The 26,425-nt window shown below is 44.6% G+C and overlaps 4 protein-coding genes and 1 long non-coding RNA gene across 5 annotated transcripts; 4 read left to right on the top strand and 1 right to left on the bottom strand.

Annotated features, from left to right (window-relative positions):
* On the bottom strand, positions 2,566-4,839 carry LOC110437201. Its single transcript, XM_021465553.1, has 2 exons — positions 4,783-4,839; positions 2,566-2,940 (listed from the first exon to the last, which is right to left on the bottom strand). Exons 1-2 carry the CDS (start codon positions 4,837-4,839, stop codon positions 2,566-2,568), a joined length of 432 nt encoding a protein of 143 aa, XP_021321228.1.
* Positions 6,069-8,392, top strand: LOC110437348. Its single transcript, XR_002455435.1, has 5 exons — positions 6,069-6,443; positions 6,546-6,934; positions 7,025-7,049; positions 7,465-7,508; positions 8,209-8,392. It is a non-coding gene; the product is annotated as an uncharacterized LOC110437348 (long non-coding RNA).
* Positions 9,665-10,866, top strand: LOC110437127. Its single transcript, XM_021465417.1, has 2 exons — positions 9,665-10,587; positions 10,721-10,866. The coding sequence occupies exons 1-2, from the start codon at positions 9,813-9,815 to the stop codon at positions 10,837-10,839; spliced, it is 894 nt and encodes a 297-aa protein (XP_021321092.1). The 5' UTR covers positions 9,665-9,812; the 3' UTR covers positions 10,840-10,866.
* Positions 11,355-12,341, top strand: LOC110437200. Its single transcript, XM_021465552.1, has 2 exons — positions 11,355-11,782; positions 11,929-12,341. The coding sequence occupies exon 2, from the start codon at positions 11,967-11,969 to the stop codon at positions 12,339-12,341; it is 375 nt and encodes a 124-aa protein (XP_021321227.1). The 5' UTR covers positions 11,355-11,782; positions 11,929-11,966.
* Positions 18,305-19,744, top strand: LOC8084997. The gene has a single exon (XM_002445114.1). It carries the CDS (start codon positions 18,305-18,307, stop codon positions 19,742-19,744), a length of 1,440 nt encoding a protein of 479 aa, XP_002445159.1.

Genomic DNA, 26,425 nt, shown 5'->3' with positions numbered 1-26,425 from the left:
CTGTAGCATCCTGTCCTGATGAAGTCTCCAAATTCAGATCGGGTGGCTTTGAGCGGCGACCTTGCGGACGCCCGGCGACCTGGGGCGCGGTCCCCCTCGCGAACGGCCGACGATGGACACGGCCTCCTCTCGTACTGCTGGCGACCTGAGGCGCAGCCACCTCGCAGACGGCCGGCGAGGCGAGCTCCCGTGGTGCGCGGACGGCCGGCGCAACGAACTCCCGTGGCGAGCGAATGGCCGATGATCTCGTGCGTCCAAGGCCATCTCACAGCGAGCAAGCACATGCCGATTACGGGGTCAGTGGAGTGTTTTGTCCATGCATCGAATAACCTCCCATTTTCTTCTGGAGTCCAATTGATGCGTTGACGCCTCTTTGGTTCTTCTTCTTCTTCTTCACTGCTAGCACTTAAATCTTCAATGTTGACTGATTGCTTCTCTTGTTGTGCAGAGTATCGAGAACTAGACTCAGATCCATGGGAGCAAGTGTTGGCTGCAGCTCCACCCAAATTGCCAAATTGAAGGACTGGTGGAGACCTATTGCTTGCAGATGCACCTAAACTTTCCTGGAGATGAAATCCTTGAAAGCTAGGTGGAGGAGCTTGTTGCCAACTCCCTTGTTGTGGAACACCTTGGAATGTGTGAGGAGAATGGCCATATGGTGGGTGTACTCCTGGAGGACCAAAAGGATTGAAGTTCTGTAGAAAATTAGATGTTGCAAAGGGAATCTGGGAGTGGGGAGGTGGAGAAATCTGGCCACTACCCTCATGATATTGGGTTGGAGTGTCTTGATTCAAGCCTTGATTGAGGAGGCCTGAAAAGTTTCTAGGTGGGGGTTCCATTCTTGTGTTGTAGAAGTTCGAAATCTCAGGAAGTGTGGAGAAAGAGTGAAGCACGGAGCTTCAGTTTTTGTAGGCAGTGAAGAAGTGAAGCAGCCTGTTTTTGTAGGCAATGAAGAAGGGAAGCAGCAAAGAAGCAGGCCAACGTCCACCCGCCCAACGGCTCCCTGCCGAATGCAACGGCTCTCTTTGTTTATTGTTGTACAGTGTAAATATATATACTTTATTGTCTTATGGGTTGTCCATAGTGCTAGGGATGGCTGGTGGCTATGGACTACATATGGACCACTCCCACAATGTATGGGTTGGCTGATAGCAATTATTTTATTTCTTATGGACTGCTTTTTCACACATTGTGGTTGCTCTCACAGGCGTTAGGTGCTACGCAGCAGCGGCCGACCTAAGCAGCACCGGCGAGCGAGCGATTGTTGTGTGAACGATTTAGTTTGAGCCTTTTTAGTAGTAGGATGTATCCTTCACGAAAGATGTCTATGTATCCACAAGCTAAGTGTACTTCTTTCTAGTTTGCTCTAGCTTCGTCACTGTTTGGATTGGTGAAAATTTCCTCTACCAATAATACAAGGTAGAAAATCGAGGCGGCTGTGCTGGTGCAAACGCTTAGGTGTGCACGGCCACGAGAGTCGGGCACGCACGTTTGCTTCATGCTGTATAGGGACGTAGTTTTTATGTTGTTAATGGCATGTGCTCTTGCTCTCTCCACCACTTTAAGATATATGTTTGTATACTTCTCAATATGAATCCAGTGGAAGGGAATGAGAGGTTAAAAATAACTTTACACACTAGTTAGCGCACACTCCGCCAGACGCCGTATTTGGTGCCTGCGGCGGCGAAAGCAAATAGATTAACCAATTACCGAATGGGATCTCCTAGCTAACCAGCTTCTTTTGGACCAAGCAGAGTGGGATCTCCTAGCTAATTATTGGTTTTTCGGAATCAAACACAAGCTCAGTTTGATTTACTAGCACTGAACAAATTATTCAAATAAACCGAAATTCAGGTTAAGATTGCTCGCCTCATCATGATGCGAAAGGGACCAGCTTGTTCGCGTCCTGATTCCAACTCCAGTCAACAGGAAGCTGTACTAGTCGTTTACTAAGCCGGGTTAAACTTTGCATGTGCAGTCATGCAGAATACGCGATGTTCATCAAATTAGTACTCCATCCATTCCAAAAATTATAAGTTATTTCAAAAATTTTGGAGAATCAAAGTTTTTTAAGTTTGACTAAATTTATATAGCAAAATAATAATATTTTTGGTACTAACCAAGTATTATTAGATTCTTTGTTAGTTATATTTTCATAGTGTATCTATTTTATGACATAAATCTTTATATTTCTCTCTATATTTTTTATCAAATTTAAAAATGCTTTGACTCTTGAAGATTGTTTGAATGACTTATAATTTGAAACGGAGGGAGTACATATGATTGCACTACTTTTCAGAAAAGAAAAAAAAACATATAACTGCATTTGATCAAAATGATCGAAATTATCTTACAGGACCAGTAGGGGAAAAAACCCAAACATCTATACACTATAGCAACTCAACGGACACTTGAGCTCGCATGGCATGAGAAAGATTATCCAGCAAGCACACTTATATTAAGGACAGGCAGCAGCGGCGGCGGCGGTGGTGAAGACGGATTCAATCGAGCGGTATGGCTTGAGGATTCAATCGAGCGTCAATACATTCAAGAACTGAGAACCGATTATTCAGCACGAGCTCCCACGTTGATCAGGGAGACCCCGAGCAAGAGCAGCGTGAACATTGCAATGCAGAGCACGGGCTCTGTCTCGCCGGAGACCACCGTGACGGCACAGGAAGCCATGACGAGCCCCACGGCGGCGGCGGTGTTCGCTCCGAGAGCATGTGCACCGCCGAACGCCGCAGGGACATCGGTCATGCTGACACCGACGGCGACCAGGACCCCCGTGAAGCAGAGGAGGAGCAAGCCGAAGCCGCCGGCGCCGGAGTGGATTATTATGCCCGCGCTGACAGAAAGCAGCATGACGGTGAAGCCGGTGCACATGGCCCTGCTTCCCGGATTGCTCATCGGCGACGGCGTGGCACCGTACGTGGTCCTCTGCTAATTAATTGGAAGAGCAACAAGACAACAACAAGAAACAATTTTCAAGAATCACGGAAACAAGGATGATGTCACGCGATCATCACGTGACCGAAAAATGGAAGTGCAGAATCACGGAACGAAGAATCTGCAAGAACTGAAGGACAGTTCGGACGCTCTAGAGTAGTAGTGTACTAGTACAACCGTCTGGTGGACCGTCGACCGGCACACTACAAAATCCCATCTTTTGACAGAAATAATCCGTGGGACAAATTTTGAGGTGAATACAAATTGGTATGCATACCGGAACGGAACGGAAGGAGATGGGGCGTGGATCGGAGGGAACGGGGATGAGAGGAAGAGGCGCCGTTGCACTTGCAGCGGGGCCGGGCGGTGCCGATGAGGAGATGACTGTACATATATAAGGCGGTGTGCGAGAGACAGAAACGAGACGGCCAAACATGGTCAGCCGGGGAGTAGTAGAGCGCAGACGAGAGCGACCGGTGGCGACTTTGGTGCCGGGAAAGTGGCACCGACGTGATGCTATTACGATGACACAAGGGAACAACTTGTAAATCAAACTGACCGAGTCGTAGCCCGCCGTTCTTCTAATTCTGACACCACCTGTTTCCCTTGCTTCTGGCCTTGTTTAGTTCTGAGATTTTTTTTGATTTTAGTACTGTAGTATTTTCGTTTTTATTTCATAAACATTATCTAATCATATACTAACTATGCTTAAAAGATTTATCTCATGATTTTACAGTTAAACTGTACAATTAGTTTTTATTTTCGTCTATATTTAATACTCAATGTATATGCCGTAAGATTCGATATGATAAGGAATTTTGAAAAAAAAAATTAGTTTTTGTGTGAACTAAACAAGTATATACTCCCTCAGTCCCAAATTATAAGTCATTCCAAGAATCTTGGAGAGTCAAAGTTTTCAAAATTTGACCAAATTTATATAGCAAAATAATAACATTTTTTTGTACCAACTAAGTATCATTAGATTCTTTGTTAGTTATATTTTCATAGTGTACTTATTTTATGACATAATCTTTATATTTCTCTATATATTTTTAGTCAAATTTGAAAATGTTTTAACTCTCTAAGATTCTTAGAATAGCTTGTAATTTTAGAACGGATGTAGTATATATGTAAAGTTGTTACATCTCCTATGCTTCCTTGATGGGCCAACAAGTCCAGCACACACCACCAGGCCGGGATGTGGTGTTGCCTGACTTGACGAGTTGGAGACCGGAGATCGACGAGAGAATTGTGACAACTGCCTAACTTGGGATCGGGGCGGGGGCATCAATCTCCGTCTACGCTGTACAAGAACGATTTGTTGTGGTCGTTAGCTAGGAGCCTAGGACGTTATCCCATGTTTGTTTGTTTGTTGGTTTGTTTGTTTGTTTGTTTTATTATTAAAGCCACAGTTTTCTGGATCCAGCAACTATCATCGTTGTCTGGTAGCTTGGTAACCAGGACCGTCCCAACTCCCAAGCCAGGGCGGCCATCGAGTCGGTCACGTTCGCATCGTCCCCACCCAAATGCGGCGATCGACGTCGACCCGTAGGTGCGGCACCTACGCGTGAACTCAATCTAGTTTTTTTACAATTTGATCCTTTTTTAAAACAAATTTACATTTAGTTCCTTAAGTGACATATAAACTGATCTTTAGACTTTAGACTTTATGGATCGGCGTCAAAGCTCATGGCTCCGAGGTAACACATCTCAGCACCATAAATTTTAGCTTTAAGGTACCTGGCTACACGCAGCAAGGCATTCTAGGTGATAGTGACAATGACATGGCTGGTACCTCAAAGCCACAGATCTTGACTCCGAGGTCGCACCCACAGATCTTGGCTCCGAGGCCGTGGTTCGTGAGTCCAACTGCTCGGCGCCAAGATCCATGGCTCCAATGTTGGAGCCACAGATCTTGGCTCCGAGGCCGTGGTTTGTGAATCCAACTGCTCGGCGCCAAGATCCATGGCTCTAATGTTGGAGCCATAGATCTTGGCTCCAAGGTCGGCACCAAGATCTGTGGCTTAGAGGTACCAGCCACATCAGTGCCACCTAGAATGCCCCTGTTGTGCGTTAGACTAGGCGTTCGATATTACCGAACCGATCGGTTCGATACTTCGGTACCCATACAAATTTCGATTCGTAAGAAAATAGGTACCATTCAGTTCCTAGGAAAACTCGGTACCGACAAAATTCAGTATCGATAAATTCGGTTCGGTTCCGATATTTATTGAAATTACTAAACAGATTTCAACAACATGTAACATCAGGTTTTATAGGCAATTTTGACAAAAAAATATGATCCCATGTAGAATAAGAGTACTAAAATCATACTTATAAAAATCCACAAGACTATAGGAGTAGATAACCACAAATACATAATATAGTTGTTCACAAAAGATCCACACAACCATACTTAGTACTAAGTTTCGGTACACGCTCGGTACATCGGTTTACCAAGGTACAGAACCTGAATTTACTTCGGTAATTTTGGTACCTAAGAAATAGGAACCAAAAAGGAAGTGATTTCTTCGGTTTTGGTATTTTTTTTGTTTCGGTTTCAGATAATTTCGGTTTGGGCCTTGTTTAGTTCCGAAAAGATTTCAGATTTTGGTACCGTAGCATTTTCGTTTTTATTTGACAAATATTATCCAATCATGGACTAACTAGGCTTAAAAGATTCATCTCGTGAATTACAAGCAAACTGTGTAATTAGATTTTATTTTCGTCTATATTTAATGCTTCATGCATGTGATCTAAGATTCGATGTGACGGGGAATCTTGAAAAGATTTTGGTTTTTGGGGTGAACTAAACAAGGCCTCGGTTCTCGGTTTTTGTGCCCAGAGTGAGTTGTGCGTGGCCCGACACCTTAGAGTTAGAGTTAAGATTTGTGACGCCGATATATATTACCTTAGAGCCATGAGTTCTATCGCTAACCCCTACACTACAACAAATCTGTTAATCCATGACGGATTTTTGGTGACAATTTTACAAAACATCACTAAATAGAAATGTATGGTGCTGGATATCCAACCCAGAACCCAATACCTGCTTTCATATATAAATGAGCCCCAAACCCTAATTGTACCCACCCCTGCCTCACTCGGTCCCTCCTCACCATCCGTCGCTCCAAACACGTCCCAGCTACACCACGGGTACAACCCCCATCCCACCCCGTGTCCACATACCAAAGATGCCGACGGCGGCTCGCATGACAACGGCACCCTCCATCTGTGCGCGCAAGGCAGCTCTCAATGGCAGTGCGACCCTCCCTACAGCCATGCCCGCGGGCATGGCGGACCCTGTTGTGGCGCGTCCATGTCGCACGCAAGGTGGCCCCCGGCGGTGGCGCGGCCACTCCCATGTCCCCCGCCAGGTCCTTCGCCTAGTAGATCCATCCGTACGTGACACCAGTTGACATGGCGGTAGCCCCTTCCGTCCTCAATGGCCAACCGAGACTCCCTGGCCCCGACATGCAGATGTGACAATCGTTGTGAGTATGATTTGTTCTAAGCAATTCTATTTTAATGCACAACAGATCAATAGCCAACTACTGGATCTAGTTTGTCATCCTGTCACCCTGCTTTGTATACAGAAACCCCGGTGACTCACTGCATCTGGTGTCTGGTCCAGGTTCCTGATATCACTGATCCACCATTCAAGATTAATTTAATAACTAGGTCATGAATGTACATCCATTGTTTTTTCATTGCTTTTTGGGAGCTAACTTCCGCCTGATTGATTACCTCATTGCCTGAAAGCCACGCACAATGCAGAATCTGCTACTCTATAAGGCCCTAAGGCCACCCACAATGATCCATTTTTTAATCCAATTTTTCATTCCAAAGCGAGTTTATTCTTTTGTTGGACCATATTGCAGATAGAAAAAATCTTGACCATTCTAGTCAAAAACTCACAACTGGGCACTACTGCAGACTATTGAAAAAAGGACATTATTTGCACTAGAGTTGGATTTGAAAAAGAGTATGTCATCTCATATTATATATGTTCCTTACTACACTGCTCACTGCACTTATCTCTATGAGAGTGATTTTGGTTCTGCACATTATTCAGATGGTGGCAGCAGCACGAAGACAAGGTAAGCTTCTTGTTGTTCCTATTCAGTCCATTAGCAGCAATAAGCAATTAACTTAGCCTTCCCTAGTTTTCACATAGCAGTAGCAGGACTTCGACAAGGTAAGTAGGTAGGGTCTCATTATCTTTTATATAGCTGTAATCAATTAACTTAGCTATCTGTGTTATTTTCTAGCTCTCATTATTTTTTATATAGTTGTTTAGATTATCTAATTAGTTATGTTTCTTCCTAGTTTGGTAGTAGCAGTTGTGTGTAAGTGTATTGACATGATCAGTAATTTAGTAGCAATAACAGTCTTGTTTTTCCTACTACTACTACTAATAATAATAATAATAATAATAGTGCTACTATTACTACTGTAGTTAGCTATCAGTAGTCTTGTTTTTCCTTAGTTGTAGCAGTCTTCATCTTTGTTTAGGAATTATGGTTCAGGCGCTACAGTTTACTACATGTGAAGCTGTGGTAAGTATCCTATGCTAATTAAGTGATATTGCCTTGCTCTATTTTTATATGTATTTGGGTTATATGACTATGAATATATACGAAGAGCTGGATGACTTATATCACATTAGATGGCTAACAATGAACCAAAACCTACTATAGCTACTATCAAGTATTTCATCACTTCATGTTTTCACTACCATGACAGACGGCACTATATATTATGTCAGAGTTGAAGGCTATAATTTTCTAGAACAACCATACATGTAAAAGTGTTAGGAATGGAACAGGCCATCTAAAATGTTATTGTATTACACCAAGTTCTGCATTTTGCATAATTTATCTATTCAATTGAACATAAATATCATTGATTTACTTAATTGATTATTGAATGATTGTTCCAGGTATATGTATTTTGATGGTTCATGTTAGAAGAAATGACACGTATTTCTTTGCTATAAACTACAAGTGAAATTTTCTGAACTGAAACTGAAAGCCAATCTATTACTTTGCTGGTAGTAATTCAGATTAAAAGGTCATTTGCTTTGTGAGGGTGACAAGTATGAATTGATTTTTCTATCCTAGATTGGATTGATACATGCTAGTTTGCTGTTGTGAATCACCAAGCAGTAGTGTTATATTATCTTGCCATTGCAGTGCTAGCTATCTATTAAGTTCTCTGAATCACCATTTGTTTGAACGTTTCTTTTTCATGGTTTAGTGCAGATGAGAATTGATGGATAAACAATATTGGAGAAGTGCTTGACAAGGGAGATCATTCCAACGAGATGGCTGCATTTGCTTATTTGCTTATTGCTGCATGGTGGATAGATAATGTTGGCTGTATGAATTAGTGTTGTTTGTAAATTGCTTCATCATCAATGTGTAAATATTTTATATATAAACATATTTGACCAAATGGTTGTAATTCTATAATTGAGAATGCTATAAATAAATGTTACCGTATTTGTCATTTAATAAATGTCGGGATTTTTTACAACAACAAAAAATAGATGAGCTAGTTGGTGATGCAAGCATTCATGTCATTGTTCACATAAGCAGTGTTGATGATGTGACAATTCATCCGTGACGATTTTAAACTGTCATAGGTATTGGGCTTGAGCTGGGCTAACTAGGCTTTGGGCTCAACTGTGACGGTTTAATATCGTCACAGATTGGGTTAATCCGTGATGGTTTTGTAAAAATCGTCACAGAGGTTAATCCATGACGATATATAAAACCATCACAGATATTGCATTATGACGGTTTTTTGGTGATCCGTGACAGAAATTTTTCGTCATGGATTAACAGGATTCTTGTAGTGCTAGGATTCAAAGATCAGTTTAGATCATTTAAGATGCCAAATATAAATTTATTTCAGGAAAAAAAAATCAAATTGTAAAAATTATGTGAACTTGCGGTGTCTGTTGGGCCAAGCATTAGTACTCTCTACACCGGCCAACATAAAACACCGTCATTCCTGTCTATACTGCACAATATACTTTCTCAATCTCAAAATAACTGTCTACTAGTATGTACGGGCTCCACGAAAAAGCATCCCTAGTACTTGTAGGAGCATGAGGAGAGACTAGCGCGCAGTGGCGCCAAAGTCGTCGGTTTCCTGTGAATTTTGGATTGGCGCGCAGTGGCGCTGGGCACTAAAATAGAATGGCTCTACCAACGAAGCCCCTAAAACATGCTCTCACAGAGCTTTGGGCATGAATGAGCCAAAAAAATAGTGGCTTCTTCCGGCTTAGATCGTGTCGAGTCCGCGGCCGGCATGCGGTTGCGCCACCGGCCGGTGGGGGCCGGTTGCGGTGGCTGCCTGTGCCTGAACGGCACACGTTAGCAGGTGAGTGAGTTGAGACATGTCGACAAGGACGACCGCGGCGTAAACGTAAACAGCAAGGAAGTTCACTCGTCGAGGTCGGGCGACGGGCGTGTCGTCGTCCTGATTCCTGAACGGGGGGGTTTGGCGCTTGCGATTCCAGTTCCAGTAGGACGGACGACGGATGGGATCGGATCGGATCGGCCTCTCATCGCGACCGGGGCGGACCCATCATCGATCGATCACCATCACGGCCGCAAGCGTCTAGAAGACGAAGATCCAATAATTCGTGCCGGGCTCGGCGCCACGCCCGGTCGTTGCCTTCCCATTCCAGGCCTAATCCCCTCCCTCCCTCCCCTGTCTCTGGCCTGCTGAGCTTTGCTAGTATAAGTAGTATAAGCGCCCAGCGCAGGCAAAGCAAGGCCGAGGCGAAGCCAACCACTCGCTCGAGCGTTGGGCGTTGTCGTAGACGGAGCCTGAGCCGGCCGGGAGGGAACATGGACCACGGAGGCGAAGCGGCGAGGCCGACGACGGCGGGGTCCACGTCCACCACCGAGCTCAGCATGGCTGGCGCTGTCCAGGGAAGCGAGGCCAACATCGGCAGCGGCGCCTTCGACGAGGTCCCTGTTGCCGTGCTGTTCCACCTCCACCACGGACCAGGACACGCCGTGGCGTACGCCAACATCGGCGAGTTATGGCGGCAGCGAGGCTCCATCCATGTGGCGCTTCAGGTTCCGGGCCTGCATCTCCCCGACGGAGTCGTGCCGGTGCTCCACGACTACGGGTACTCTACACTGCAGCCCAGTCCGCCGGGTGCCGGACATGACCAGGTGCTTGTCGACCTGCTCCCCAACGGCTACGGCGCCGGACATGGCGAGGCCTTTGTCGGCCAGCTCCCAGGCGGCGGCGGCGGCGGCGAGGTGCTTATTGCCCCGCTCCCCGACGGCGTCGGCGTGGTGTTGGACGGCTCAGGCAACTTCGGCCACGGGCAGCAGACACTGCCGGTGCCGGGCACTGGGCGCGCCGGCGGAATCGCTGGCATGCTCCGGCTCCGCGACCCCAACCTCGGCGCAGGGTACGACGGTTACGTGGCGCTTGCCGACGACCTCGGCGCAGTACTGTACGACAACCGCGGCATGGTGGCTCAACACCTGCGTCGTCGTCTCCTTCCGTTGCTCGGAATCGGCGCCTCCTCCGTGGCTGTCAATGGGCTCGCCGCCGGCCCGGGCTCGCCGGCGGTTGCCTTTCACCTCTTCGTGCTGCTCTTGGGCGGTCTGTTTCTGGTTATCCTGCACGTGCTCCGTCTAGGCTGAAGCAGCCAAGAATGATGGAGTACTATATGATTATCTGATTACAAGCTGCGCTTAGATTTACAAGGGAATAATCCGGCATGTGTGCTCTGTAGGTGTTCTGGATCTGGAGTCGCTTGTTCAGTGTCTCGGCGTCAGGTTTGGTCGAATTTGTCGTGCCAAAATGTACCAGTCAACGAAGAATATACGTCTTTGTATTATCATTCTGCTATAAAACCTTTGCTGCTTGTTTACTTTTCAATTGATACTCCCTCCAAAGTCGTTTTTAATAAAGTTTGGGTTAAACATTGGAAATATAATTTATGAATAACTTTTAAGTTATTGAGTTTAAAAATATAAAAAACATATGAACTTTAAAAATACATTCATAAAATATATACATTAACGAATCTTCTCCATCATTAGGGTGTGGTACATCATACATCGCTTGGCTGAAAGTATAGAAAAAAATATTATTGAATTACCAGTAAATTCAATACATAGGCTCAGACAAAACAAGGTGCAAAGTTATCCCCCTGGTTTGTCTACTAAGCTGCCAGGCTACCTGGCAACGTTGATGGTTGAATAATCGATCCAATCACCAAACTGGCTCTAATAATAAAAAACAAACAGACATGGGCTGACGACCAAAACCAATCGTTTGCGTAGATTGTTGGTGCCCTTTTTTCTTTTCAAGTTCCGCCTGCTCTGCAAATGTCCCTGTCTGGATCATCATCTGTTCGAGTGTTCGGCGGTGCATATGTGCACTCGCGGCGCTCGTGGGCCGCAACACCGCCGCCGTGGGGCTCGTCGTCATGGCTTCCTGTACCTCCACGGTGGTCTCCGGCGAGCCAGGCCCCGTGCTCTGTTTTGCCATGTTCGTTCTGCTCCTGCTTGGAGTCTCCCTCGTCAACATCGGAGCTCGTGGTGAATCATCAGTCTCCGATGCACTGATGCGATTAAGGACGTGGACGGTGCTTCTTCTCTAGTTTTACTAAATAAAAAAAAAATAAAAAAAATTGTCTATTCAGTTCATAAAATTACACTAAAAAGAACCACCGCAAGTACCTATTTGGAGAGCCACCCATCCTTATGCTTGATTCATCCTGCCTTGTTCGTTTGAGCGATGTGACATGAAAAAATTCGCCCCTCCGTTCTCCGTCAAGGCAACACCACAGGTTTCTTCCTCGTTGAGACACGCGCTCGCTCACTCGCCGCGCCGGCCCTACGCGTCCTCTACGGCGTACATGCCATTTTGTTTTTGGCTGAGAATTTGCTCCTCGGATCTTGTTTTTTGTTGGCTTCTTACTCTTCCAATTAACAGAGGGCTACACCACTCACTACGGTGCCACGCCGTCGCCGATGAGCAATCCGGGAAGCAGGGCCATGTCCATCGGCTTCACCGTCATGCTGCTTTCTGTCAGCGCGGGCATAATGATCCACTCCGGCGCCGGCGGCTTCGGCTTGCTCCTCCTCTGCTTCACGGGGGTTCTCGCCGGTGCAAACCTGGTCGCCGTCGGTGTCAGCATGACCGATGTCCCTGCGGCGTTCGGCGGTGCACGTGCTCTCGGAGCGTTCGTGATCCGCCGTAACACCGCCGCCGCCGTGGGGCTCGTCATGGCTTCCTGTGCCGTCACGGTGGTCTCCGGCGAGACAGAGCCCGTGCTCTGCATTGCCATGTTCGCGCTGCTCTTGCTCGGGGTCTCCCTGATCAACGTGGGAGCTCGTGGCGAATAATCGGTTCTCAGTTCTTGAATGTATTTTGGATGGAACCAGAGACAACCTTAAAGATTTTAGCATTTTGTATTTTATCATTTTAAAATAATTAAGGTCTTGTTTGGTTTAAGTTTTTTTATCACTCATCACATAAATATTTACACACATGTATGAAGTACTAGAGAATAATTTACGAGACGAATATTTAGAATCTAATTAATTTATAATTGAACACTAGTTATCAAATAAAACAAAAATACTATAATACATGTCCTAATAATTTTCATTTTGCAGGCCCTAATGTTGTGTTTGCCAATCACTTGTTACTACAATGCCTGTTACTCATGCCGTGCTGCGTGCAGTTGAAACCCAACACACGATTCTAAATAAAAAAAAAAAAAAAAGCTGAAACCCAACACACAAAGCGCTCTGACAAACTTCACCTTCGTTTCAGACCACAAGTAGGCTGCAACTCTGAGAGATCGGTTTGGCAGTGATTCGTTGGAAAAAAATGTAGTACTTGTAGATATTATTCTAATAAAGTATAATATGTTTGATCAAATTCAAATAAAAGAGTAAAATATAATATTTATTGTACTAAATATATATTATTAGATTCATTATTATTATTATTATTATTATTATTATTATTATTATTATTATTATTATTATTATTATTATTGTTGTTGTTGTTGTTGTTGTTGTTGTTGTTGTTGTTGTTGTAGTATTTTTTAAGAGAGTAGGTAGTACAAATATACTCTCTCTTCCATAAATAATTATATTTATTTGATTTCTATGACTTATGTTTGATCATTTGTTTTATTCAAAAAAATTTAATAAACATTATTTATTTTTATGACTTATTTTATTGTTAGATATCTTTTTATAATAATTTATTTATTTTATTATTTATATAAAAAATTTAAATAAAGCGAATGATTAAATATGAATCATAACAGTCAAATATGAATCATAAAGGTATGAAAACGGCTGTGTTGATTTGATGCTTTTGATTGACGGGTGCTGTCGGCCCCTTTCCATATCCATTGGTTCGATCCTGCACCCTGGTCCCTGGAGCTGAAGTCACTGCCTAGTACTGCCCTTTTTTTCCTTTTTGTTACCGTGGACTTGTTCAGTTTCAAAAAATTTTACATTAGGCTTCACCTCAAAAACCAAAAAGTTTTCAAGATTTTCTATCACATCGAATCTTTCAACACATGCATGAAGTATTAAATATAGACAAAAATAAAAACTAATTGCACAATTTAACTGTAAATCACGAGACGAATCTTTTGATCCTAGTTAGTCCATGATTGGACAATATTTGTCACAAACAAACGAAAGTGCTACAGTAGCGAGATCCAAAATCTTTTCGCATCTAAACAAGGTAGGTAGTATAACCACTACGAGATAACTAATATTTTATACTCAAAATATATAGATTACATAATAAGATAATAATACTATAAAAACTAAATAGCAATAGTAAACTTACATTTAATCTAAAAAAAATATAAAATTAACTTAGTTACAGAGAGCGTGGAGTCGCAGACTTATACAAACTCTACTATATTGAAATGATATATAGCTCTAAAGGTCTATTGTCTTTGTTCTACTTTTTTTTATAAAAAGTACTTTGTACTCAGTTTAGTTTTTTAAGCGCTAATCATATCATTTACTCCCTCCATCCCAAATTATAAATCATTCCAAGAATCTTGGAGAGTCAAACTTTTATAAGTTTGACCAAATTTATATGATAAAATAGTTATTATTATGATACTAACTAAGTATCATTAGATTTTTTTCTTAATTATATTTTTATAGTATACTCATGTTACGTTACAAATCTTAGTATTTTTCTCTATAATTTTGGTCAAACGTGAAAATGTTTTGACTCTCCCAGATTTTTGGAATAACTTACAATTTGGGATTGAGGGAGTAGTTTTGTTCAGAATAGAATAACCAAACAAAAATAGCCATAATTATTTAGTTGATTTAATCAAATTCAAATTAGATAGCCATAATTATTTAGTTGATTTAATCAAATCCAAATTGAATAGCCATAATTATCTAGTTAATTTAATCAAACCCAAATTATAATATATTTTTGTATTCGCAGAGTTTGTGTTGGTTTCATGTTTCACCGATGCCCATTGTGCTGACTGTTGAGGAGCATCGGGGCTCCTTTCGTTGTAGAGCATCTCCAAAGGCTTTGGCAAATTAACTTGACATTTGTTGCTATTTGCAAACTCCCATAACAAAATGCAAAGGATAAAAATAGGTCATCTCCAAGGGAATTGGCATTTGAACTTGGCAAATGATAAAAATAGAAGGTCTCCAGACGCGCGCGCTTTCCTCGCGCGTGACTTTGCTCGCGCGATCGGATTTGCAAAGTCGTCCACAGCTTGGCATTTTTGCCAAGTTTGCTCTCTCATTTGCCAAGTTGCCCAAATTGCAAACTCCAAATGCAAAACTGTTGGATACCTCTTTTGGAGCTTTTTAACAAATTACTCAAATGCAAACCTCAAATGCAAAACCCTTGGAGATGCTCTTACTCACGTGTCTGACTCCCCGAAATCAATTCTTTCCATTTTTCTCCCGGTGGCGTTCCATTAGGTACGCGTGAGGGACTTGCAAGATCAGGGAAAAGAAGAGCTACAATTTTACATCAAAAATCCTTTCTTATTTTTAATTTTTTACACCCTTTCATCTTTATGTTTATATATTCTTTTCCTCGTATACATTTACATAAGGAATTCTTGCTTATTCTTTATTTATTTTTACATCCTTCTACCTCCTAAGCAAAGCTACAATTTTACATCAAGAATCCTTTCTTATTCTGTAATTTTTTACACCCTTCCACCTTCAAGTTTATACTCCCTCCATACTCATAAAGAAAGTCGTTTAGGACAATGACACAGTCTCCAAAGCCTAACTTTGACTCTTTATTTTTTATAAAAAATATTTATCAAAAACTGGTATATATATATATATTATGAAAGTATTTTTTTAAGATAATCTATTCATATAGTTTTTACATTTCCAAAGTAAATAACTTAAAAGTTATTCATGATTCATATTCTCAATGTTTGACTCCAATCTTATCTAAAAACTTTTTTATGTGTATGGAGGAAGTATATTCTTTCTCTCTTGTACATTTGCATTAGAAATCATTGCTTATTCTTTTTTTCTTTTTACACCCTTCCACCTCCTAAGCACAGGGTTGTAGGATCGCACGTAACGCGCCGGTCTTACTTTTGTTCTTTTTAGTTGTAGAAGATTTAGCTACTATAGTATTTTTATTTTATTTGACAATTAGTGTTTTAGTGTTTCACCTCTAACCAAAGTTGGGCCATGGATCCTATCAAGATAGTCACACGGCTTCTTCCTCCCCATGACACAATGGTGCCCCTCCCTTTCCCATGGTGTGATGGCGCTCCTCTCTTCCCTTGGCATGGGGCTAGATCCGCCCCTCCTCCCCAGCGGCGGATTAGGCGACCTCCACCACCTCCATCACCTCCATCTCCAGATCTGGCGACCTCCACCACCTCCAGATCTGGATCTGGCCTCGGGGCTCGTGGATCCGATGAGCTCGCTGATGGGCCCACCTTCCAGCAACAAATCGAGGGCGGGCGTGGGTGAGGCAGCGACTCTCCTCCTTATTCGACATTGGGGAGGCTGGTTTTGCTAGTGGGGAGGCCAGCTCCTGGTCAGCGGTGGAGGACGCGCCCCGACGACGAATACCTGTGGATGAGCTTGGTGGGCTTGTCCATGAGTTTTCTTATTTTTATTTTTTATTTGATTAATTTAGGTGGACATTTAAACCGCTTTGGAAAAGATTTCATTTACTGTGACCTTTGGGCCGATGGGGTTACGATAGGCGAATCGGTCACTCACCTTGAACGCACGCACACAAACCAACCCTTATGAGTATCTTTGGAGACTTAGCTGGCAAATCCTCAAGTTTATTGAAGTCACCACAGGTGTGTCACTGTCGACGAGTATATCGCCTACCACTGAAAATGCAATGTCGTTAATTCAATCGTATAATATTCGCTCCCACATGAGCCAAACCAGGATTGTGGCGCTACCGAGCTAGCAACTCCAGCAGGGCCCCTACTTAAGCCCCAATAGCTAAATATGGGTGCCCAAGTTAAAAATCCAACTCCAGCAGAGCCCCTACAACAGACCCCAAATTTGTTGGCCCAACAAATTCCTCCCACCAGCCCCCATTCCTGTTGGGTCACCCCCTCGGCCCCCATCCGCCTGTTTCACCCCGCGCGGTACGAAACTGCGCCACCACCTCCCCTCCATCGCGCGACTGTGAGTCGGCCTCCGCTCCAGCAAGCCGCTCGTCTCCGCTCCGGCGAGGGCCTCCACCTCCCATCCACCGCGCGAGGGCCTCTAGCAAGCCGCCTACCTCCGCTCCGGTGAGGGCCTCCAGCAAGCCGCCCGCCTCCGCTCCGGCTGCCCTGCTCTCTTCCCTTCTCACCGCCTTCCTCGCCTCCCTCCACCGGTGCCCCCTCCCTCGCCTCCCTCCGCCGCGCTGGAGCGGCCCGGCCATACCTCCCTCCGCCGCGTGGGCACGCTACCCCACGCACGCAAGCGCGATGCTCGCCTCGCCTCTCTGCCTTGTGTGTGAAGAGGATGAGAAGAAAGGTCTGGCCCAATGACACATGGGTCCCCTATGTCATTGGCTGCTGATGTGGATTTTGGGAGCTTTGTTTGGGGGCTATTGCTGGAGTAGAAGAAATTTGTTGGGCCAATAAAAGTAGGGGTGAGCATCCAGATAAAAAGTAGGGGCTCTGTTTTTGGAGTTACTGCTGGAGTTGCTCTAACCACTAGGCTAAACTTGATGTGACCGTATTTCAAACTAATTCAAATCTATTAAAAATCAAAATAGAATGAGAAGAAAAAAGAAATAAAAGAATTAGAAAAAGAAAATATTTTTTAAGAGCTGGCAAGTGGAATAGGAAAAGCTCCGCCGAGTCGTGTGGAACTGTGGGGGACCAAAGCTCAATTTGCTTGCCGGAGCAGCAACCAACAAAACATATTTGGGCCAATAAGAGCATGGGCCGGAACAGCAGGAAGGAAAAGATCCACCTTAGCCGTCGCCGTCAGAAAAGGCAACAACTAGCTCAAGTGGATGTTAATATGTTATATACTTTGATTTCATCATCCATCGCTGAGCCATAGATAGAGAGGCTGTTTAGCCCTCAACATCCTGTTGAAAACACTGTAATTTGTGTATAACTGTATCAGCCCTAAACCTTCCCAAAAAAACCTCTAGTGCGGTCAGGAGGAATGGATACCTGAACTTGATTTTAATTTGAGTAACAACACCTAGTCATGTACGTATCCAGTGGTGACACAAGTCATTTTGATCAAAGCCAAGAATAGCAGCGCTATCTCAGAATATGTGGTGTTATAATCCTTATCTTCAATCAAACCGCCATTGTATCCTCTCATCAACACTCTTATTGAAGCAGCATGTGGCATAATATTGGACTGTCACCTTGGTGTTCCAATCTTGCCGAAAGACCATATAAGAGTGAACATATGCCTCTGGAACTACAAGCAACTATGTATGAATTGATAGAAGATTGGATCATTTGTATCTGGCTAAGGTGCTCCAAATATCCAATCAATATACTGAGACTCACAATAGGATTTTTCTTCGAAAATATGATAGTCATCATTAGAAAAAAAGAGTGAGAATTGTAATCATGAGCTCTTTGTATCCTAGTCATTGTACAATTGTTTTGTTGAAACAAGCTCCTTAAACCTTAATCTCCTTTTGCTTTACCCTTGATCCCCGGGTTTAGCTTTCCCTTTTTCCAGTTGGTTATAATAGAATCGTTTGCGAGCACCTGCTACTAATAATGTGATTCTCTCTCTGTGTGTGTATATATATATATGTATACCACTGTCATCCCTTAACAACAACGGAAACGACTCAGCTATCTAAACACCAACACGTATCAATGGCAGACGTCTCTGGCGCCATCACCCCAGCCAGCTGCAGGCGCTGTCTGTCTCCAACTGCGGTGGTGGTCCATGACGCCATCCAAGAGGACACAGTGCAGCAGGATGGGGCACCAACCATGGATGGCATGGCAGTTCGAATTCAGTTCTTGAACAAGTCCATCCTCAGGTTTCCTTCCAACCTCCGAAGGATCGCTGCAGACAAGGACTACATCGCCCCGAGGACCGTGGCTCTTGGTCCCTACTACCATGGCCTCCGCAAGCTCCAGGCGATGGAGGAAGTGAAGCGCACGGCCGTCGGCTTCTTCTTCCAGGGACTGGCTGCAGCTGCTGCTGGTGCCGCCGCCGAGTCGCGGGAGTCAGCCTACCAGAAGATGGTTCCCATCGCACGCCAAGTCCGTGGCTGGTACGCCGACGCCGCAGGTATCGCTACCCACGACGACGATGCGTTTACTACCATGATGTTCGTCGATGGATGCTTTCTGGTGCAGTTCATCGGCACCATGCTGCGTAAAGGAGTTGAAGAGACAGCTGCTGCTTCTCCGCTGAGAAGCATGATTCAGCCACACCTGCTGGGCATAATGAGGGACATGATGCTGCTCGAGAACCAGATCCCATGGCCGGTGATGGAGTTCTTCATGCGCCTGCAGGGCTTGCAGACCAAACACATCATAGCCTTGCTGGTGTCATGGGGCCTCGAGGGCAGAGTGTGGCGGGACTCACAGGAACCACTGTCTCTGGTCGACATTGACGAAAGGTACACCCCATCACATCTCCTTTGCCTCATCCGCTTCTACAAAGTCGGCAGCGCCTGCGGCAGCGGCGGCGGCGGCGGCAGAAGAAGAAGAAGAAGGAATGGAGAGGAGGGCATCTCCGGCAAGGCTGTGCCCATATCTACCAGCGCGGCGGAGCTGGCCGAGATGGGCATCAAGCTGAGAGCCAGGGAGAAGACGACCAAGCTGTCGGATATGAACCTCATCAAGGGCCCCTTGTTCGCCACGCTGTCCCTGCCGCCGCTGTACGTGGACAGCCTCGCCGCCAACTGGCTCGTCAACATGGCGGCGTTCGAGATGTGCACGGAGGCGAGCTCCACGGACGAGTACGCCGTCAACTCGTACCTCTCCGTGCTGTCGCTGCTGATGAACCAGGAGAACGACGTGCGCGAGCTGCGCGTGAAGCACATCGTGCACGGCTTCTTCGGCGACGAGGAGACGCTCGAGTTCTTCAAGAGCCTCACCCCGATTCTGTACCTAGATGGCCAGGCCTACCTTCGGATCATCGTGGACCTTGAGGCCTACAGGCAGAAGCGGCGTGCTTGGATAGCCGTCTACAGTTTCCTCTACAACAACGCCAAGACCATTGCGACGGTGCTGTCCATCGTCGGGGTGCTGGTGGGCATCTTCAAGGCGCTCTACTCGCTCAAGAAACAACAGATGTGATCGACTCTGACTCACTTGTCTTGTGTTCGTGCTATACTATGATGCTTGATTGTTGTATTATTGATTCACCTATATTTTCCAACTCCTATCATGTTTCATGGACATGATGATGTGTCATGTGTGTGTGTGTGTATTTTTATAAATATATAATAAAGTGGATACATATTCATGATACATGTGATAATATAACTCATGATGATATTTACTATAAGTTTTTGAGAGAGAAAAAATAATATTTATCATAATGTTATAGTATCGAAACTCGAACTGGCCGTAGAATAAGTTATTTTATAGACACTAATAGAACGTACTTACTTGGCGCAGTGGCCGAAGGAGGTGAATAGCATCGATGTGGCGCAATGACAGGGCCAATACATGAAGCTAACCACGGTGACAACATTCTCACCCGCACTGAAGTGGCTAGGGTGTTGCACCACTACAAAAATCTGTTGCGAGGCATTTTTATTTTTTCTTTCGAGTCGGACAGTAGTTACAACTGTCTCGATTAATACCTCGGATTAACCAAGACGGTTATATTTTATTAACCAAGACGGGCAATGTAATATGACCGCCTCGGTTAATACCTATTAACCGAAACGGACATTATAACGCAACCGCCTCGGTAAATCCATTAACCGAGGCGGGCATATTATGAAGCCCGCCTCTTAAAATAGTGGCCCAGTAGACAACCCATATCGGTCCGATAGCAGTCATCATATAAATATGGAGCTAGGGTTTCCTTCTTTGACCCATCTCTCACTCCCATCCTGATCCTCTTCCCTCCCAATCCTGCCGCCCCTTCCCTACCAGCAGCACCGGCCCCCTCCCCTCACCCTCCCCTCCTCCCACTGGCCCGACGTGCGCCCCCTGTCCTTCTCCCACTGACCCAACGCTCTCTTGCGAGCCGCGACGACGCCCGCTCACCCTGGAGCAGCGGCAGCAGCAGCGGCTGCTCCCCGCCACGCACGCAGCGCCCCAACTCCTCCCTCCGCTCCCTTCCCGCGCCCCTCTTCCTCCTCCTCGATGGGGAGGCCAACGGCCCCAGCCTCCATTTGTACTGCACAGGAAGCCCGCCCCCCTCCTTCATCTGTGCCGATGGAGAGCTCGACGCCACCTCCTCCATCTGCACCGACAGGGAGCCCGAGGCCCCCTCCTCCATGTGCGTCGACGAGGATCTCGGCGGCCCCCTCCTCCATTTGCGGCGGGCGTGCTCCTCCAGTGGCGGGTGCCGGCGCGGCCGAGGCCGGATTTGGCGTCGGGGTGGCCAGATCCGGTGGCGGCAAGGCCGGATCCGGTGAAGGACGCCGACGGCGAGCAACGGCGGGCATGGATGGGCTCAGCGGGTCTGTGGATGGGCTCGCGGGCCTGTCCATGGTTTTTTTTATTTTTTTATTCGATTAACCGTGGCGGGCAGACAACCATCTCGAAAAATAGGCCATTTACCGTGACCTTTGTTTCGAGGCGGTTGCAAAAACCGCCTCGTTTAATCATTTTTTCCCGTTTCCATTAATCATTTTTATAGTAGTGTTGCCTCCTGCCCTCCTCTGCGGATATGAAGAGATGGAGCTCATATCTACCAAGTACCAGAGGCAAACCGTGAGATCAACACTGATGGTGAGATGATGCCCACCATGGTGGGGAGTGGAAGGGGCAACCCACTAGATTGGGAAGCGCAGCGCCCATTAGGTAGGGTGGGTCTGGGGCGTAGACGCCTAGGTAGGTTTGGGGGATCATTGTCCAGTGGTGTGGGTGGGTTGACAATGGCGATTGAGGGAGAAGGAGGTTTACCGAAATGGTTGAGGGAGAGAAAAAGAGAGGAGATAGTGTGGGACGGGGGTCTAAGGGTGGTGACAACGCTATGCTAGAGTTAAATGTTGTTCTAAAAGTTTTTTACAAGCGACCTATATAATAAGTTGCTCATCTATAAAAATAAACTTTCAAAGGTGGACATCTTAAATGGACAGTATCTTTAAATGACTATTTACAAAGACGGTCTGCTTAAGATGTCTGCAACTAAAATCCATTTTAGAGAACATATTTTATGAATGTCTCCAAAAATATTTTGTCTCCTAAAGTTGTTTACAGTGATGTACGAAACTGACGCCTCTTCTGAAAATAAAAGCTCTTATCTCCGAATTTTTTTTTCGATTTGTCCATGCAAGCTCAAGGAAAGAAACATATATAATATTGTAGCTGTGGGCCTTATGTAAAATTAAACGGCCGGGACACAAAAAAAGCTAAAGCTGTAGGTGTAATTTGTGTGGTAAAGAAAAGGGAAAAAAAATATGTCGCATGGAAAGAAGCTGGTTCCGCTAATATGCACCTGCCGCATGAAAGCAAACCAACAACCTTCTGTTATGTCTCAGCGATGATCAAAGTTACACATCCACTTAAAAAGTTGTGCCACTTGTTGCCTTAGAGCAAGTATTATAATATAGCCAGCTGCTGGCTGTAAGATTTCTTTACAGTCTTCTTGTAACCTACTCATATAATGGTTAGCTCATCACTATTAATATATGACCCACTTGTCTGTCTCATAGATTTTCTTGGTTTTTGTTTCTGAGCCGGCTGTAAGTCGTCTCTCTTCTCCATCTCAACATTTAGCTGACTTACAGCCTGCTATAATACTTGCTCTTATCTGATGGCGACGGCCGACGGCTATATATAGGGCGCACCCTCTTCCTTCCTTCACTTTCAGTTCATGCTCTTATTGGCCTAAATATGTTTTTGTTGGTTCCTCCTGCCGCAAGCAAATTGAGTTTTGGTCCCCCCCACAGTTCCACACGACTCGTGGGAGCTTTTTTCCATTCCACTTGCTTGCTTTGGACTATTTATTTTATTTTATTTTACTCCCTTTGCTGCAAGGATTTTTTTCTTTTTCTTCTCATTTTATTTTTGTGATTATAACTTTTTGCAAGACGCAGCACAAAAACAGACGACACATTTACTCCTAAGATCGTAGCACACGCACGCACGTTCTACCTTAATTTGAAATCATATATGTCTTATATGTGGCCATACAAGATATTGCTAGCTCTCTCGCAATTGTGGTTGCTTCATGCCTCCACTTTCTAAGAGCTGGTCTGCACTGTAGAAATTTACTGTAGAGATGGCTGTTTCTGTGGTGAGATTTACGGTTAGGTACATTACGGTCAGGCTCCGTGTCCCCGTGGTGCCGACATGGCCTCGCCTGTTGTTTATGCGCTGACCTTTGCTGGCCCCAGGTCAAGCAAGCATTGCAACCACAACTAGATTTTTCAATTTCTCCTAGTAATGTGGGGTTCTCCTAGTGTTTTAGCATTTAAAATTTAGTATAAACTTTCCCTAGTAAATGCCTTCTAGTGAGGATTCCCTAGTGTTTGACTAGTGGTAGTGTTTTATTACTAACTAAAAACACTAGGAGAACTCCACCATTTTGGTAGTGAACGATTGGGAAGTCATTGAATCTACCACGAACAAATGCACGACACAGGCAGCTTTACATCTTTCTAAACTGTGGGACCGGGAGTGGTAAAAGACGAACGTGAGGCTTGGACTCAAGGGATCAGGAGGCCTTGTGATCAGTCGTGGTGGCTGATATCTGGAGATATTAACAAGTGCAAGTGTATATGAGAGTGATAGTGTTCACCGAATCAAGAAGACAGTCGAACAAGTCGAGTGGAGGCTTTGAAAGACTTGGCGGCCGGGCGATCGAGGGCGGAGGTGACACACGTCGAGTGGTGGAGAACGCGTATGGAGTACACTACTCATGGACAGTTTGGTGGTTTGGGTCTCAAAACCATCGAATGGATGGTTTTCGGATTTGGACCTCAAAACCCGGATGTAGGTTCCGAGGAAGAACGGGACGACACGTGGTGGAATCACAGAGGTTGTGTCAAGGCGAAGTTGATCTATGCACGAAGCGTGGTCGTCCAATCGACAGAAATTGGGTTAGACCATAATACCCTCAGGCTAGGTGCTTCGACCTAAAATATCTTGGAGCACTAAGAGTTGTGTAATATATAGGCCTATATAAATAAATGAGGCTGCCTCCACTCAGTTTACCTCTCTAGTTTCGATTTTCTCATTTAGGTTTTCCTATTCTCTAGCTTTGTTGTAGAGGTCTGTAGATATTTCATCCGTCTACGTAAACAACAGTGAATCTTGCTAAGTTGGAAGAGTGGCCTTAACCTCTTGATGTCCTCTGAGCTTTAAGAATATGAGTTCATGGTGTTTTTTTAGTTGTTTTGTGTTCTTTGTGATCGTTTTTTCTTTCCCCCTCCTCTCACGTTCTTTCTTGGATCTTGAGTTTTGGTGTGTTTTGGATCAAACCGATTGTTGGAAGATGAACTAGGACAAGAGTTGATCCATTCCACCGAAGAAAAATTTCTAAATCCTCACGAACTCAAAGATCGGGGCGATTCAATTTTTTGGGAGAAAAACTCATTCTTGCATGGATTTTTTTTCTATTCACGGAGTTAGAGTTTGTCTTGGGCGATGATCTTCTAGGAGTAGCCTACCTACTATGTGTTTTTCTCTCTGCAAAGTTTCAAGTCAATTCGAGTTGATTTTGATCGAGTTTTGGTTGTTGAATCGATTTTTCTCGAGAACTGCTCGTACATACTGTACATGTCCAGTGTAAATGTCGGACATGTCCCAAACTTTTGAGTTTGGAGCTGAAATTTGGTGAAGACCTTCCTAGTTGTTTTGATTAAAATTTTATAATTTTTGGACACCATTTGATAGGGTTTTCGATTTTTCTCCTAAAGTTGCTTTGTGTTGTTCACTATACGGGACGTGTCCGGTACATGCGGACTGTGCTTGGTTCATTGGCTTTTTTGAGGTCATGTTTACCAAACATGTCGGGTGCAGTTCCCGGACAGGTGTGGCGTGAGTTGCTGGCGTGTTGTCCGTGGTTTGTGCATTTGATCAGCTGGTAGTTGTTGTGCTCAATAACTTTGGATGAAGGCTACTTTGAATGATTTTGGAATCAAGTTCAAACAAGTGCCATTGCTATGTGATAATGAGAGTGCAGTGAAGCTCACTAACAACCCGGTTCAACATTCAAGAACAAAGCATATAGATGTCCGTCATCATTTTATAAGAGATCATCAACAAAAAGGGGACATTTGTATTGAGAGTGTGGGCACCGAAGATCAACTTGCCGATATATTCACCAAGCCAATTGATGAGAAGAGGTTTTGCAAGCTAAGGAATGAATTGAACATATTAGACAGCGCCATTGACAGCGGAGCTCGACGGGTTGCCGGTATCCTCGTCGCCGTCGCTGGCGTCGCGCGGGCGCCGCATTTTGCCTCGGCTCGGAAGTTAGCACGCGAGGGTCAGGCGAAGGCGACGAGGCGCTGGGCGTCGAATGGTCAGTAGGAAGGAACTAGGAAGTAAACAGGAAAAACGTGGGTCAGTAGAATTGCAAAAGGATCATTATTATCTTTTAGATGATCAACCAGCTTTTAAACATCCATCTATATCTATACCATAAAGGAGCAAATCTATACCATAAAGGAGCTAAGGAATTGTAAAATATATGTCACCTAAAACTATGTTACCCACCTTAACGCATCTGATTAAATATTAATTGTGGGCCTAAGCAGTGGCGGACCCAGGAATTGAAACCAAGGTAGTTCTAAATTTTTTTTTCATGCGCAACACGACAAAATTCAAAGAAAAAGTTTGGTAAAATATTGCTCGTATGTGTGGAATTTTGTGACTATCGAGGCTGCGTTTGGTTTCCCATGACTGAAGTTTAGTAGCTACTGAACTTTTGTCACTTTAGTGATTAAACAGCTAAACAATCTGACTAAAAAGGGACTAAAGTAGTTTAGTCTCCACTTTTTGTGTTGGTTTTCCATCGTGCCAAGGAACCTGTATACCCGTAGAAGTATTCTAGAAATCTGTGCCTGGCGCTCTCCTCTATATTCTGAGGGCCTTAACCATCTCCCTGAGAAAGTAGACAGTAAAAGCTAAAATAGGTACTCTCATCATCAGTTGGCTTGAGTATTTTAGATTTAGAAACTCGCCTCTTCTCCTATGAGTTGAGTATCTCATTCTATGTCCTTCGGTTCGTGAAGCATTTCTTGTTTATGGTGGCCCGTTATGTTCTTACTGAATATCTACCCACTTATTTGGGTTGTGGACATCACTATGTTTACTTTATATGTTTGACGGTTATTTTCACACAACGGCTGAATATTTAGAAAAGGAATTTGAGGCTTCTGTTCATCTCTCTCTGGTTGCTATTTTCAGTACTTCACAAAGAAACCTTGGACAACAAACAAATGCACAAAATAGGTATCATAAATCGAGTACATGTATATGAATTATGAACTACTCATTTCATATTCGTATTCATATTTATATCTGGTAATGGAAAAAAAATCAACATCGAACAATAAGTATCCGAGATATATTTGTATCCATTCCATTTTTACGCTAGCATTGCATCCGTTGGTGTGGCCTAGAGACCAAGTCGTGGATAGGCGACACGCGGAATCGGCGTTGTGGAACTTGAGGAGCTCCCAATTTCTAGCAGTCATGTGAACTGATGAGCTGGTTAGGTTCTTTATGGTGGAACCTGCTTACCTGAGTTTAATCTCTCAACTTAGCATGGGTATTCGTATTTTTCTGGATTTATCTCATGATTTATCGATGTTATGCTTTTAGTGGTAGGTGATGTTCCCGTCG

The sequence above is a fragment of the Sorghum bicolor genome, chromosome 7 (genome assembly GCF_000003195.3).
Source record: "Sorghum bicolor cultivar BTx623 chromosome 7, Sorghum_bicolor_NCBIv3, whole genome shotgun sequence".
Classification (NCBI taxonomy): domain Eukaryota; kingdom Viridiplantae; phylum Streptophyta; class Magnoliopsida; order Poales; family Poaceae; genus Sorghum; species Sorghum bicolor.
Note: the sequence above shows the minus strand (reverse complement) of the source record. Positions and strands in the feature narration are given on the sequence as shown.

Excerpts from the sequence above, each read along its gene's own strand:
- LOC110437201 (XM_021465553.1), bottom strand. The coding sequence starts at position 4,839 with ATGGATCTTGGCGCCGAGCAGTTGGACTCACGAACCACGGCCTCGGAG. Across the intron at positions 2,941-4,782 it reads CGGCCTCGGAGCCAAGATCT|AGGACCACGTACGGTGCCAC; the intron begins GTGGGTGCGACC and ends ATTAATTAGCAG.
- LOC110437127 (XM_021465417.1), top strand. The coding sequence starts at position 9,813 with ATGGACCACGGAGGCGAAGCGGCGAGGCCGACGACGGCGGGGTCCACG. Across the intron at positions 10,588-10,720 it reads CTTCGTGCTGCTCTTGGGCG|GTGTTCTGGATCTGGAGTCG; the intron begins GTCTGTTTCTGG and ends TGTGCTCTGTAG.
- LOC110437200 (XM_021465552.1), top strand. The coding sequence starts at position 11,967 with ATGAGCAATCCGGGAAGCAGGGCCATGTCCATCGGCTTCACCGTCATG.
- LOC8084997 (XM_002445114.1), top strand. The coding sequence starts at position 18,305 with ATGGCAGACGTCTCTGGCGCCATCACCCCAGCCAGCTGCAGGCGCTGT.